The sequence below is a fragment of the Thunnus albacares genome, chromosome 18 (assembly GCF_914725855.1).
Source record: "Thunnus albacares chromosome 18, fThuAlb1.1, whole genome shotgun sequence".
NCBI classification, from domain to species: Eukaryota; Metazoa; Chordata; class Actinopteri; order Scombriformes; family Scombridae; genus Thunnus; species Thunnus albacares.
The window spans coordinates 24,552,979-24,568,637 of NC_058123.1; the positions used below are offsets into that span (position 1 = coordinate 24,552,979).

At 39.7% G+C, this 15,659-nt stretch overlaps 1 protein-coding gene across 3 annotated transcripts in view; it reads right to left on the reverse strand.

Annotated features, from left to right (window-relative positions):
* Positions 1-15,659, reverse strand: part of cacna1bb (calcium channel, voltage-dependent, N type, alpha 1B subunit, b) — a 169,964-nt gene that overhangs the window by 100,446 nt on the left and 53,859 nt on the right. For all 3 annotated transcript variants that reach the window (XM_044334119.1, XM_044334118.1, XM_044334117.1), the window contains 3 exons: positions 7,789-7,880; positions 6,790-6,942; positions 2,056-2,243 (listed from right to left, as the gene is read on the reverse strand). In XM_044334119.1, coding sequence (XP_044190054.1) covers positions 2,056-2,243; positions 6,790-6,942; positions 7,789-7,880 — 433 coding nt within the window. The remainder of the gene's footprint in view (positions 1-2,055; positions 2,244-6,789; positions 6,943-7,788; positions 7,881-15,659) is intronic.

Sequence of the window (15,659 nt, forward strand, 5' to 3'; positions counted from 1 at the left end):
AACTGTTGACATCCCTAGTAGTGATGTTTTTCTAGAAAGTAAGACATGCTATTTTGAGGTCATATACTCAGAGGTATTTTTGAATCAAATTAAACAACATTATTCTCCTCTCTTCTCCTTTTCCTTAAACCATATATATGTGTCCCTGCACCACAAGCAACCTTTCAAAATGACTTGAAAGCATTTTGAGGTGGACATTTGTGTTGTATTTCCTCATTTGGCAGGTACTGCTAGTCCAATATTATGCCTTAAACAACTGATGAAGCTCTGAGTCAGACTCTCATTGTGGGACTGGCTCAGAGACCTCCCATTTTTTAGTTCTGCTTGGCTGGAGCTCCCTCATCCTTTAGAGAGTCTTGTTTTTCTTTTTGTTTCCGGGACTGTGTGTTTTTAAAAGGCGCTATCATGCTTTTGGCTGCCCTGAAAAACCAAAGATGTACTGGCATTTTTTTTTTTTGCTGGCATTTAGATAACAAAACTGTTTGGGTTGGTAACAGAGACAAAAGGTACTAAAAACTTGTATGACTAGAGGGAATGTCCTGGTGACCCAGTTGTCTTAGACACAAACCACATGGCCACAGCATCTCTGCTCTGAGTGCACTCGCAGATTGTTAATGTCATTTAGTCCCCCTCCCTCTCTTTGTGCATTTTTGACCTGTGTTTTTGTGGTATGTACATTGTAGAAACATTTTCAACTTGCTTTTTTTTACTATCACAATTTGGGCTGCTCAGAACCCCGGTCTGTTTGCCTCCACTTGTATCTTTGCATTGACTGTATATGCAATCATGTAGCCTCACTTCAAGTCATGTCCGAACACACCTTTAGGCAGTAATTAATGTTTCAAAAACAGCTTAACGAGCATGTTGGAAGCAGTGATATGCAGTGCATTCATACTCTGCATACATGAACACTAACATTGCACAGGTACAATGTGTCCACTGTGCCACTGCTGTGACCTCACCAGCCATGCAGAACCAAAACTGACACACTGACACCCTGAAGTGTTTACCTGTTCACCATCTGTGCTTCAGCACGCTGGCTTACACACACAGATGGGTAAGATATCAAAGATGAGATAGTGTCATGTTTAAGTTCATGAATCAATATGAAAAATCTGAGGGTAAAAACAATGAATATTGCTCTTAACTCCATTAACAACTACCTTTAACGTGCCTTTCAGCCACAAACCAATCCTCTAAATGCTCCAGGGGAGCTGCTCACTGGTCACTGTTTTGTGGTTGGCAGCTTCCAGGTCCAGGTGTGTGTCTCTACATGAATGTTAAGCATATGCGTGGTGTAAAAAGAATGTGTATGCTCAATAAAACCCTTTTTTTTAAATGAATTATTCATGTATAAACCATCCCTAGTGGTTCCCAAGGGCTGAAATGTTCTTTACACCCCGAAATATTAAAGTGAGAGATGGCAAAAACGACATGATTCTGCAAGTCTAACCCTAATGTCAGCGGTAGGGCTAACATTGTAAAGGTTGTCCTGAGGGTGGTGCTAGAGAAAAGGCCATTAGGTCATTAAAATCAACATGGTTTATCCCCATGAGAGGATGAATACAGTATGCTCAACACATTCCCTGGTACATTAAATAAAAAGATAACTTGGCATTTAGATCAGAGGAGGGCAGAGAGCTCATGAGGTGTCCAACAGAGAAAAGGTTCATCCTCTGAGGAACATGAAGGTTCTCAGATAAGTTCATGGTGCCATTAGATTTAGATTTTTTTGTATGTATAAGATTTTGGCCTGAGAACAGCAGAGGAGGAAATGTCAGGAGGCCTCCAAAAACATTAAGGTTCATCCTCTGAGGACCGTGAATATCCATACCAGATTTCATAGCAAGCTGGCACTAACTTAACTAACACGACATCTTTAAGACCTGCCACTGGGGAGCGATAAATAGCTGAGCAAAGATGATAACCTAAAATGTGATAGCTAGAGATGTTGATGAAGGATGTGTGTTACAAGGTAGTGATGAAAAACAGACAGACAGCAGGAAATCAAGCTTATATGACGAAGTCCAAAGTTTTTGGTGTGTATAGACTCACACTGTAGAGGATGTCCACCCAGCCTTCCATGGTGATGCACTGGAACACAGTAAGCACTGCAAATAGGATGTTGTCGAAGTTTGTGATACCGAAGTTGGGCCCAGTCCAGTACCCTTTGCACTCGGTACCGTTAGGACACGTCCTGGCGGGGGGCTCAAGACCACAAGGCCAGTCTGCTGCTCTCTCACCTGATCAAAAGAGAAATAAAGGAAGGGAGGGAATGAGTTTTGATATGCATATTTCTGTTTTCTGGTGAACTTGTAAATTTGGTGATATTTACTTAAACTGCTCTTAAACAATTTTATACATAAATAGATAGATCTCAGCTTGTCTGCACCTATGGTAGTTCTACAATACGATAGTACTTAAGCCACTGAAATGATCCGAATGCCCTCTAGTGGTCACACTTTTACTGTTTATGTGGGTCAGAACTGTGGCAGAGAAAGCAGAGCAGCCAAAATGTCCTTTTCTCTTTATAACTTCCTTCAGCTGCCTCACGCTGCTCCAATGTTTCCCATGACCTCCTCACAATCAGTCATCAGTCATGCCTGCAACACTTGAAAAGGGAAACTCACAGAGGCGTCCCTCCCTGCTGCCCCGCCCAACTCAACTGATTCCTCTCAATGAAGACCACTGACCTATAATCTTATCTTGGAGAGTGAGGCTGCAGCCTCATTCTGTCTGTCAGTACACAAAGCTTGTGACCACAGGTGAAGGTCAGTGCTAAGATCTACTGGTGAATTCAGAGCTTTGCTCTGGTGGTTGGCTCACTTTTCATTGGTACACTTCAACAGAGTGCCACTGTTCTAACAGCTGAGGCACCTAACCAGCAGCCACTATCACAGACCTGTCTTCTACACACATATTACCTAAGTTCTTTCACCTAAGAAAATACAAAATGTACCTATTTTCCGATATATTTTTACATGTGGCCAGGTTCTGATTTTATTTCCGTTATTATTTGTACACTTTGGGGAAAGGTTTTTGAAATTTCTGTCATGCTCAAGAGGAGATCCTAACTAAATGTTCTACTTCAAGATGGTGCTACCAGTACTGACAATCATGATTGATAAAACAACTGTGCCTTTACATCACAACAAGTACTTCTACAACAAGCACAGATCAATAACCACTATTTTACTATCGCACCCACAACGTAAAAAACTCTGAAATGTGCATGTTGGACAAACAAAGATATCAAAGCCCTGATAAACAGCTGGAATCAGAGACAAAAGTTTGCAGTGACTGAAAAACACCATCCTGCAAAACTGTGCAGTGAAACCATTAGGAAAATGAATCAAGATTACAGACAAATTGAAGGTCACAACCTCATAACAGCAAAAAAAATATTCAAGTGATTCGATGTACTTGACAGTGTCAGGGTCACAGTTAAGTTCCTATGATGAAAAACCTGCAAGTAAGAAGGTCAGCCTTAAACCTGAACATGTTGATATTCATGCTGTTGTCCAGCTGGCCCAATCAAACTGAGATCTCAGTTGTGCTCACAGTTTATCTTGTGACACGTACTGGTGCACGCTCTGCACCACTGCTGCAGCTGCCAACACACCATACCCACACTAGTTCCAAGTGCCTGAGTCAGACCTTGATGCTTATTGGTCTTCATGTGTATAGCTCATTGTGTTGAATCCAATCCTAATATCACACAGCATTGAAGAGGATTCAGGTAATGATGTAAATAAAGACATATTCACATTAAAACTGTCCAGAAAACACTGTTGAAAACACACTAGTGTCTCCATTATTTCTGTAAAGATCTCCTGAACAGAAGGAATGTTTTAAATTACTTCTTTTTCACCCTGTTTCAGTCAGCAAACAACAAATTTGTGCATCACAGCACAATCTGTCCCACATCTGGTCAGCAGTGGGACAGACACAGGCCAGTTACTTTGCTGAGTGTCAGCTGAAAACCTCGGCTCTGTCTCTTCCTGCTTTCCATCATCACATATACCGTGTTTCATAACAGGCCGTTCATGATTACATTGTTGTCATGTACATATATATTTTAGTTGTCAGACAAGTATTTATCAGGATGCAGCATTGAGATATTAATCAAACCACTATTTTGTGATTACAAAGTCTATGTGTGATCAGTTATATTGACACTGACAGACAGAAGATGATGTTTTCAGGTTCAGTCCTCTGAGTGTGGACTTTCTCTAAGTAAACAAGAAGTTTTTTTTCCCATCTATGTGCTTGAGTTTTCAGAGATTATGAAGTGACTCTGAGATGACAGTACCAGGGTACACGGATGATGAGAGTTTGCTTAAAGGATGTGCTGGCGCACATGTCAGCAGATGGGGATCAGAATAAAGAATAAATGTGCTGAGTATAACAGATGTCTTGTGCACCCATCGTTTCATGAGGGATAGTGCCTCAATCCAAGCTGGGCCAAGTTTTAACAATGATTTGCAGAGCCAGATTGCACAGCCAACATCCCTCTGGTGTCACTCCAGTAAAATGTGTCCTTTACTTCCTCCTAACAGGTGCTGTGTCATCTGCACTCAGTGACCACAGATGATGTGGAAATATCTCAGGTCTTTATTTTCTTCCACTGGGTGAAGTTCCTTATTGAAAAATTAGAATATTTAGGAAATAATTAGGGCTCTTCATTTAAAATGTATTTTATTTTAGTCAAAACTATATATTTTACATGTATTTTTATGATGAAGATCAAAAAACAAAAATGAAAGATGAACCTAAAGATGTTGCTATCTTGCAGAAAGTTTGGATTATTTATTTATTTCATAGTGCTGAGGGCTTTTCAGTGTCACGCTGTCCAATTCCATGTGCATGTGAACAAATTCATAGGAGCAGTCATGAATATTTTAGTGGAGCGCCATGAATACCAGTACAGCATTTCAATGCAATGAGCAGTGCAAGTGGAGATGGGATGTTGAAAGTAGCTGTCATTTCAAAACTCATCAGTTAATATAAATCTACAGAAGTCTAAAGAAGATCTTAAACAGCTTTGTTCTTTGTGGAGTTAGTTTATAATCTAATGTCAAAAGGGAGATTATCCAAGTCAATCCTTCTGTGCGTTTGTCCTACAAAAAACTGCATAAATGACTCATGGCAATGTGTTTATTACTTATCCAAAGGCAAAGTCTAAGCAGAAATAATTAAAGAGAAGAAGAAGCCAGGAGAAAGAAGTCAAGGAAGAGTTGGAAATATGCAAACAGACTCACACATATGATACACAGCGGCTTTACCCCGCTTTACCTGGTTATCTCTTATTTATTCATACGCCAGACTAACACACACACACACACACACACACACACACACACAGAGAGAGATAGAGAGAGAAAGAGAAATGCAACACAGCTGCTCTCACGTAGAAAGTTGTTACTGGTGCTGCTCAGCTTAATCAAACCCTGCTGCGTCTCTGTGACTAAAATAACTCAATAACACACGTACTGTACATTAGCAGGCTGTCACAACTGCTCACACCACTACCAGCACCCTGACCGGGTTGAACATGCACACACACACAAACACACTGATAGACAAATATCCATATTTTACAGCTGGCCCAGCCAATAACCCTCAAGTCACGCCTTGACACTCTATCTGACACCAGCAGCAGGGAAATAAAGCCCTCTCATAATTTTTTAATTTTGTGCATTACACATTGGGTAATTTCAGCCAAGCAGTCTGACTGTTTTCTACAATTAGTATAATGCTGTAGTTTAATAATAACACTGCAATAATAAGCTGGCTGTGATTTATCTGAAATTGCTTCTTTGCTAACTCATACACAGTGGAGGAGACTTATCTCTCTTGTTTTCTCCCTCTCTTTTTATTTTCACACATTAAAGGACCATACCGGTAATTTTGTTGGCTCATACTCATCTACGTCATACTTTACATGACAGTTAAGTATTTTAAATGTATAAATTGTGTTGATGTAGTTCTGCCACCTTACAGGCAGCCATTGCTTTCAATTCATTTGTATGAAAATTGAACCCCTTATTCATTTGTTCCTATAATTAGTACCACATCACATAGAAATGTTCTAGGAAATAAATAAGAAGCGTCAGGATCAGTGAAATAAAATGTTACATAATATTTTCAGTACAATGTAAGGAGGTGCAGACTTTTTAAATAAAGCAACCAACAACAATACAGAACAAAACAGGATGTTCAAGTTTTAAGAGTTGTCGTTCAAGAGATTATTTTTGAACATGAATGGGACACAATAGCTGCTTGAAAGGTAAAATCCATTTAAAAAGTCTGATGAATTGGAAAATGGTCTTGGCACACACCTCTGATGTGGGAGAAAATGGAACCAGTGAATTGTAACCTCATTAACACCATCTGAGGTAGCGTTCGATCAGGAGGCCGAGTGCATATTGTAAGCATCCCTATTGAGTTACAGCAGAAGCTATCAATCAGAATGTGAAGACTGAAATTACCATGCATCAAAATCAAGATGTGAAAAATGGCTGTCAAAAATTCTGCTGTGCACTTGTTTGTTTCGTTGATATAGGCACACTGCCTGCCAGCGCTGCCAATGTGCAGCTACTTGTGAGACACACACAACTTATGAATAATTTATGTACGCCTGCATAAATATGTAATGAAAAATCCATTCTCATCTGTAAGAAATACAGGAACACAAATATAAAAAAAAAAAGTTTTTCCTGACATGAACTCAGTTGATAATCGGTGTTACCGGACGAACGCTCGCCACAGCCGGGCTGTTGCTCTCACCAGTGTTGATCTTGAAGCAGGTGGTGTGGAATTTGCCCATGTAAAACTCCACCCCGATGATGGCAAACATGACAATGGCGAAGAAAAGCAGCAGGCCGATCTGAAGCAGAGGAACCATGGCTTTCATTATAGACTTCAATACCACCTGGAGGCCTGAGGGACAGAAAAAGGATGGAGGAGAGGAGAGGGAAAGAGAGTGTTAGCGGGTTTGGCTCAGCTTAACCTCAGCTTCAGATACAGCCTGGGTCTTATTTTTGTGGCTTTGATATCGTTTCTATCATTGTCCTCATCAACAATGCTACAACAAAAGTCAAAGGTTTGTTTACAATCTGTCTGACTGTCTAATTGTCTGACTGCTTGTGTTTTTTGCCTCATCTGACTTGTTTTTAGTGATGTCATTCCCCGATCAAGGAACTTGGTGAATACAATGTTACTTTTACTGACTGGAATGATCGCCAAAACTGCAAAAATTACACCAAAGTCATAATAAAAACAAATTATTCTTAACAATTCTAATTCAAGCAAGTAGTTGACAATTCAGTAAATCCGTAGAGCATGTTCCTAATTTCAGTGTTTTACTGAAAACGTTCAAATTAAAAACACAAAACATAGTAAAGATGATTAAAGACTAGTTTGCTCTAAAGGCTGAATTGCTTCATCTAACTAAGAAACAAGCAAATATGCAATTTTCTTGCAACTTCTTGTAAATACTAACCAGTCAAAAGAGAGAGCTGTTTACTGGTAATGACACACACCTTTAAATAGGTTTATTTGTGAGGGACTTTTCAAAACAATTTTACAAATTAATTTAAAATTGAATTAAATGATAAAAAATATAAATTATTCACAAATATTTCACTTTTGTATGAAACTAAGGAGAATTAAGTCATTTCCTTTTTAACTCAGACAACCTTCCTGGACTTTATACAAGGCACTTTGTATACAGCACAGTCTCTGCTTTAATACATAATATCATGAGGTGTTGACAGAGTGACTTACTGGGGATTCCTGACACGAGTTTGAGGGGTCTCAGCACTCTCACCGCCCGCAGTGTTCGCAGGTCAAAGTCTGAACCCACCGTGGCCAGGATTCTGTACGTAGACACAGATACAAACATGCAATAAGCATGGGTAAAAATCAGAGCTGTAAAAGGTAAGTACAATCTCAGGTAAACAAAAAAATGCTGTATGCCTTTGTAACAGAGACACAGTAGAAAGATGACCGGCGTTGAGGAGAGAGAGACAGAGAATGACATGCAACAGATGTCAGCGCCCCAACTTACAGGCCACCAGGGTTTCCCTAAATTAAGCATCTTTGCAAAGTGAATCAGTGTTTAACTTTAGTACTAAGATTGATTTCAGAGCCCAAAGTGACGTCTTCACATTAGGGATGCACAATATTATCGGCACGTCATCGGTATCGGCCGATAAAAGCTCTAAAATGAAATATTGACATCGGCGAATTCTGCTGATTATGAGAGGCCAATATGTCGCCTTCTCCTCCGCTGCCTGACTGTGCTTCCCTCAACTGTGTCACCCTGATGGTCCCGGTGCTTCCTCCGCAGGCTCCACTTTACTCAGCATCCCATCAGACCAGCTTGGATTAGGTTGAATCCAAACAGAGCCGGGGCTAACGTTAGCTGGGAGGCTAGCAGAGGCTAGCTCCGGTCATGCTGCGGCTAACGCTCCACTAGCCTCTCAGCTAACGTTAGCCCCTGCTCTCCATGTGGATCCAACCAGAGCACTGAGCCCCGGTTTGTTATTCAGGTTAAAGTGCAAAGAAGCAGCGGGTCTGACGGGCAGCTGAGTTAAGTGGAGCCTGCAGAGGAAGCACCGGGACCATCGAGGTGAAATAGTCCGTCAAGGTGCTGCTACGTTCGGCTGCACAGATAGGAAACACTTTGGCTGTCAGGATGTATCACTATGTTTGGAAAAAACAACTTCTTTTTGGTTTATAACGGCGGTTGGCAAACAGCATATTAGGTGCGTTACCGCCACCTTCTGCTCCGTAGTGTGGCCCAGAGATTAAATCCTACACATTAATCCTGTCTGTTTTATGAACTCAAAGAAAACTCTACTGCTCCACCCACTTGGCAGGTTCATTAAAGTTTTAACCTGAGCTCCTGAACTCCAGTCTTCCTAAGTTCTTCCTTCATATATTGTCTTTCTTGATGATACTTAGTAAAATCTATGCCTGCATGCATAATAGTCTCCTCAGCCAGCTGGAAAAAAATATGTGCATATATCGCTATCGGCATCGGCAATCGGCCACAATGAGTTGGAAATATCGACATATTGGATATCGGCAAAAAAATCCAATATCGTGTATCCCTACTTCACATTGCTTGTTTTGTTAAACCAACAGTCCAAAAGCCAAAGATAACCAATTTGAAATTGAATTTTTGCTTGATAAATGACTGAATCAATGAATCGTTTATCAAAACTGTTGCTGATTAATGCTGAATGACCAAACGAGTAAATTTCAGTACTACAAGGGCTGTAAATAATGCTTATTTTCATTACTGTTTGATATTGTGATTAGCTTTTCAATGTATTGAAACTTAAAACTGCTTGATATTTAAAGATATTTAGATAAAGATATTTAATTAACAGTTGACAAAATCATTAATTACTTTTTTTATTATTCAACTAATTGATTAATAAACCAATCGCTGCAGCGACAACTGGAACAATAACAAGATTGCAAATCTGAGTACTTTTCCAAGGAAGCTGGAAAACATCAGTGCCGTGGGGTTGTTAATTGATTCATTGATTGGTCAAAATGAGGACTGCAACAATTATTGTCATGAGCGTTTAATCTGTTGATTATATAAATGTATCGTTTAGTCTCTAGAATGACAGGAAGTAGAGAAACATGCCAATCACAATGTTCCAGAGCCCAATAGCCTGATATTTTTTGTCCAAAACCCAAATACATTCAATTTACAATGATATAAAACAGATAAAAGCAGTTCAGAACAAGTAAAACATCTTTTTGCTTTCTTCCACACACACACACACACACACACACACACACACACACACACACACACAGCCTGTAGTTTGGTCACATATGTGTCTGATTACATCATGTGCTGTTTATATCTGCTTTTACCTACAAGTGGAGGAGCAACATACTGTGTGTGTGTGTGTGTGTGTGTGCACTGACCATTGAGCCACAGCTGGCAGCCCTCATTACAGGCTGTACACAGAGGGGGAGACTTAAGTGCTCCACTAAAACACACAGAAAAAAACACACGCTCCAGGCTAAAGAGAGAGAGACAGAGACAGAGAGAGAGAGAGAGAGAGAGATGATATGCAGGAGAGAGGTTGACAAGAAAGAGAGGAAGATGAATATGAAAATGACAATTACCGCAAAGAAATAGAAGGTAAGTGAAAGTAGAAAGGAAGAGAGAACGTAGACCAGGAATAATACTACTAATAATACAACATTCCTACACATTCCCTACATTCCCAGATCTTGTTTCATAGCTGTTGATACACATAGCCATTTTGTTTTCACATCACATTTGATTCAGTTAAAAGAATAAATGTGAGATACAGGCAGTGTTCAGAGGTGTGAAACCATATCTACCATAGATGAAGCTGAGGTCATGTCCTCATCTACTGTAGTTTACATTCTATAAGTGCACATGTATTACACATGATTTTTTTTTTTAGACTAAAACAACAAATATAAACCTATATAAGAATATAATTACAGTATTAAGTATTTCTCTCAAAAGATACAGAAAATATAACTGAACAGTTGAAATAATTAATGAAATGTTGGTAATTAATAAAACATTTCTTCAGGAAGTGGAGGGATTTGGATTCATGACCTCAGTTTTTCTCGGCTCCTGGCTACAGCACTGCCTGAAGTAGGGTGGAGGGAAACATGTGTTAAGAGAATTAGACTCAATACTACTGTTAAGCCATGAAAGTAAAAACCAATTTGGAGCTTGTGTAGAAGCCGTGACGGCCCCAGAGCCTGTTGCCTCTGTTGCCTTTGGTCCTGTGGTTTATGTCTGTATGTTGCTGGTCCTTGGATGGGTGGAGCCAACAATAACAGTACCCCAAAATGTATTTAAGCCTGCCTGCCCTGATTCCAGTCCCTCTCTGATCCCTTCCCCACTCACCAAGCTGTGGTTGTTTTTTGCGTTTCCTCTTTGCGTTTTGTTTCGCACCTCACATTTGACAACACATTCATACACTTTCAAACACCACTGATACTGACTTCCACACCCCATTGCTATTATTGTTATTTACTTCTCCCTCCTTTGTTGTCTGAGCCGGTCATAACAATTGGGGGCTCGTCCAGGAGCCTACAGAGTTCATTTATCTACTGGATACTAATGGTTATTTTCTGTTTAATTTGTATTTCTAGATGAGTGCTACATGTGAAGTTGTCTGTCCTGTCGCAGGGTAATGGTCTGCATTTGGGTCAGGTGAGTAAATAGTAGTATTTCAGCCCTCTGATATTGTGCTCTTTATTTCTTTATTTTGATGTTACAAAAAGTGTATTTCTAGACATTTGTTGTTCTGTAAAAACTTTCTTTTAACACCCATGATGACAGTTTACAGCAAGAAAATGTACATTGTTTAAAAAATTAACCATATGATAACTTTTGATTTACCCCACCCTTGTGTCTCTAACAAATTTGAAATGAAACAAATACTTTTGTCTTGTTTATTGGAACCTGCATTCATGATGCTTTTTTAAAACACATCTGACTGTAAATGATATTATTTATAACATCCCAAATGGGTATGTTTTTTTTTTTTTTTTTAAACCTCTCAGTTAAGTGCCGTCGGGAGTCCCAAAACAGGCAGAAAATCCTCAAGGGTACAATAGCTGTTATGTGGTGGGAAGCACACACTGGAGGACTCACTGAAAGAAATTCTTCAAATAAGTCACACACACACAAACACACATGCAGGAAAAAAGTAGAAAACAAGAAAGGTCACTTATTGTTCCCTGGTTACCAGTTGGCATGGTAACTGATAAAGCACATCTGTGCTTCATGGGAATTATCATTATGGGTGGAATCACTCTGCAGGGATGAAAGTGCCTGTTTTGTAATATGGAATATATTGTTTTATACATATTTCATGCACGGGATTTGCAGTTGATCAAATTCTCTGACAGTGATGGATTTTCAAATGTTCCTTTTTATAGTTCTCTCATTACTTTTCCACATTCAAATTAGGATTTTTATTTATCATGTGTTTCTCTAATTTTCAGCTCAGTGTAGGGAACCTAGATTAAAAAGTGAGAGACCAGAGCTGAGGGATGACTTAAAGATGACATATTGATGAGGACTGCCAACCAGCATGTGGAGGAAAAGCTTCTTAGCACCACCTATCTAATACCCACACATGAGCATGCATACATGCATTCACACGCACTGTACCAAACTTATTAAATGAACATTCACACATAGTAGCTGTGTCTAAGTTCAGGTCTAGTCATATACGAATGATAAATACAGCCTTCTTTTGGTAAACTTTATCCTTTGCAGCTCTCAGTATCCCACAATCCATTACGCCTCAGTCAGTTGATTAATAGAGTGTTCAAGTGACCCGTATTGGCCGTCAAGTCAGGAAATACGTTAATGGTATACCTAACAAGTTTCTGTCCTTCCAATAGTGCTGAAACATTCAAGTGCACTATTTCTCCCAATGGACCACTCTGTGAGTGCTACAACTGCTACTAAAACCACTGATACTACTACAACTATGTGACTGGCAACTATTCAGAACTCCCTTGCAACTACAAAACACATCACAGCTACAACCAACCTGAGTAACTACTATCCTTGTCATACTGTGTCAAACCCACAGCACCATTTGAACCACCAAATAACCCTTCAGCTTCACCCCAACAAATATTAGTCCAAGTAAGTTTTTCTCAAGCAGGAGGCACACTTTAATTTTCTTTAGAATATTAAGTTTCTATAGCTGCTTCATATAATCAAAATTTGGGAATAATTAATTTATGCTACATTTTGATGGGAATTAGTCTTTGTTCATATGCCTACAATAAAAAAACATGTTGCATGTACTACTTCAATTGACATAGTTTGATTTTGAATGATTTGCAGCCCACATGTAAAGCTTGTATGTCTACACTTTGCAAATTGAACAATAAAACTTTAAAAGTTGAGACAACCTGTGATTAAAAAAATGTTAGTGTTCTGGGAATGACGTTAATGGACAAATGAAAAGCAAGCCAGAAAAGTCTATTCACAGTACATAGAGCCACTGTGACCTGGAGAAACAAAATGAAAAGAGGCTATAAAGCTATGAATCATCCCTCTGTGCTGTTTTTATATCCTCCACAATCAGTAACTCACTTTGTTCTGCTAAGTGCGCACACGTATGTGTGTGTATGTGTGAGCACATTTGCCCGTGAAGGGGTGATTTGATGACTGTGTAGACAGACAGTCGGGCAGGGAGCAGGCTGGAGAAAAAGCTATGACTTTTAATATCCCTTTATCATCGCCACAATATATCCATGTGGGCGCCAGACAGTGGCACAGGAAATATGGAGGGTGATCCTATCATCTGTCACTCGCTCACACACACGCAGAGTCACATGCCACTTCCCTCTATATTGTCACACACAGGTACGACCCTGAAGACATGTTTGAGCAGGCAGATTTTTGCTCGTCTTTGCAGTCGGACCATAATAGATTTACAAAGAAACATAAAAAGACGCATACATAATTTACACATGGGTCTACAAATCCACATACACACACAATCAGTTAAAAGTACCTGCTGTGGTTCATCAAATATATTTCACAATGCTGTGATTCAACATTTATTGCTGTAATATAAATAGAACTTCAACTAATTTAACCTTGAAGACACAATGGCAGAGCAAGGCAGACAGATAAGAGTGATTCATGCTGCCCATCAAAGTCCGTAGGAAGAAAAACAGACTTCACTTCATTTAGCTGTCTATTATCTTTTGTTCTTCACAGGACTCATTTCACAAAAAGTCGACAAAATTCAACCGTGACTGATAATCATGTTCACTCCTTGGTAAATGGAGATCGTTTTAGAACTAAATTACATTGCCCTCCAAGCGGTGCGATGGATGAGCTTTCATAAACATGAATAGAAGTGTGAAGAGGACAATGGGTGAACAGAAATGAAGACAAGAGTTCACCAGGACAAGGTGAAAAAAAAGGTTCAAACACAACACTGCCTGTTAAATAGAAGACTTTACACTCCTGTCAGAGACTCAAGCCCCACTAATCAATATTTTTATATTACCAATGTATCAAAAGGCTACATGTAATGTGAAAGAGGTCACTCACAGTCACAAACACACAGAGAATTACACCCCAGCAACTAAAAAAGCAACTGTTTACTAAGACGTTAGACATTTCCTAGGCAATGTCAAAGCTGTTTGGGGCTCCTTTTGTAGCTTTTCTGGTCCCAAAGTGGCCAAAACATGATTAACTCCGCTTTAGACATAGATGAAGAAACATAAAACAGCTGAAATGGGGGGGAAAAAATGAGGCAGAAAGATGAAGCTGAGAAAAAATGAGAGAAAAACGCAGCTTTCTTGTGAGGCTGAGTGATGTAGTTTAATTACTGTGACCCTGCCCAGCTGGGCCGGGGGCTGTGATTGAGTTTTTCACACATCCCAGTAAGAGGAGACGGGGGCTCCCAGAGGACAGACAGGAGAACATGGTGCTGACAACCTGACTGAATAACTGCGTGCCTGTCTGTCTCAACACTAACAGCTGGTCACAGACTGTCTGTCTGCGTCACAGACTGTCTCTCTGCTGGCTTGTCTGCCTGACATTTAAACAGACCCAACCGGTGAACGCTTAAATTCAATTGTTAGCCTGTGGCTGCTGCATTAAGCATTTCTACCTGCCTGTCTGCCATTTCAGCTCAGAAAGGAGAATGAGGGGTGAGATTTATCTCTGAACCATGAGCAATGCCAGTGTTCTTCCTTTTTTATCTTGGATATTTTAATGCCTGTGGAAGAACTCACTTACCATTCCCTCACTACTACTACCATGAGTACTTATGTTAAATGATAAATGGACTGCATTTATATAGCGCCTTTCTAGTCTTCCGACCACCCATTCACACACACATTTGTATGCTGAAGGCAGAGGCTGCCATACAAGGTGTCAACCTGCTCATCAGGATCTAATCTAATGCACATTCACACACATATTCACACATCGCTGGCACAGCAATCGGGAGCAATTTGGGGTTTAGTATCTTGCCCAAGGACACTTCAACATGCAGACTGGAGAAGCTGCGGATCGAACCGCTGATCTTCCGGTTAGTGGACAATCCGCCCTGCCTCCTGAGTCATAGCTGCCCCTTATGCAGGTGTCTCATCAATGGATGTCTTTTAAAGCTTTCATTACTTCACATTTCACAATACAGAACACACTGCAGACACTACTCATTGTTGGATAAAAACTGTAATGGTAAGACACAGCAGTCAATATAAAACAAACAAGAAATAATACTGTGTATATCAGGACGCACCAGTGAAGTTTAAGAAACACTGGTCTAGGCAATAAGGTACAGTAGGGGCCACATGAGGACAACTCTCTTCAAACAGTATACTGTACTGTTCTGGAAACTGTTATACAAAAAGTCTATTCAAGCCCTGGCAGCATACAAAATATGTCTACTGAATAATTTGTCTGTCTGCCTTCTCTCATAATCTGATCAGTTTGTCATGAAATTTGCTGAACAGATTCATGCTCCCAAACAGAAAAATCTTTTTAATTTTAATAACACTATGACCTTTCCTCTGGTTTTACTATCAGTTTTTCAAATCTCATTTATTTTATATCTTATTTTTCTTACTTATTTATTTTATCT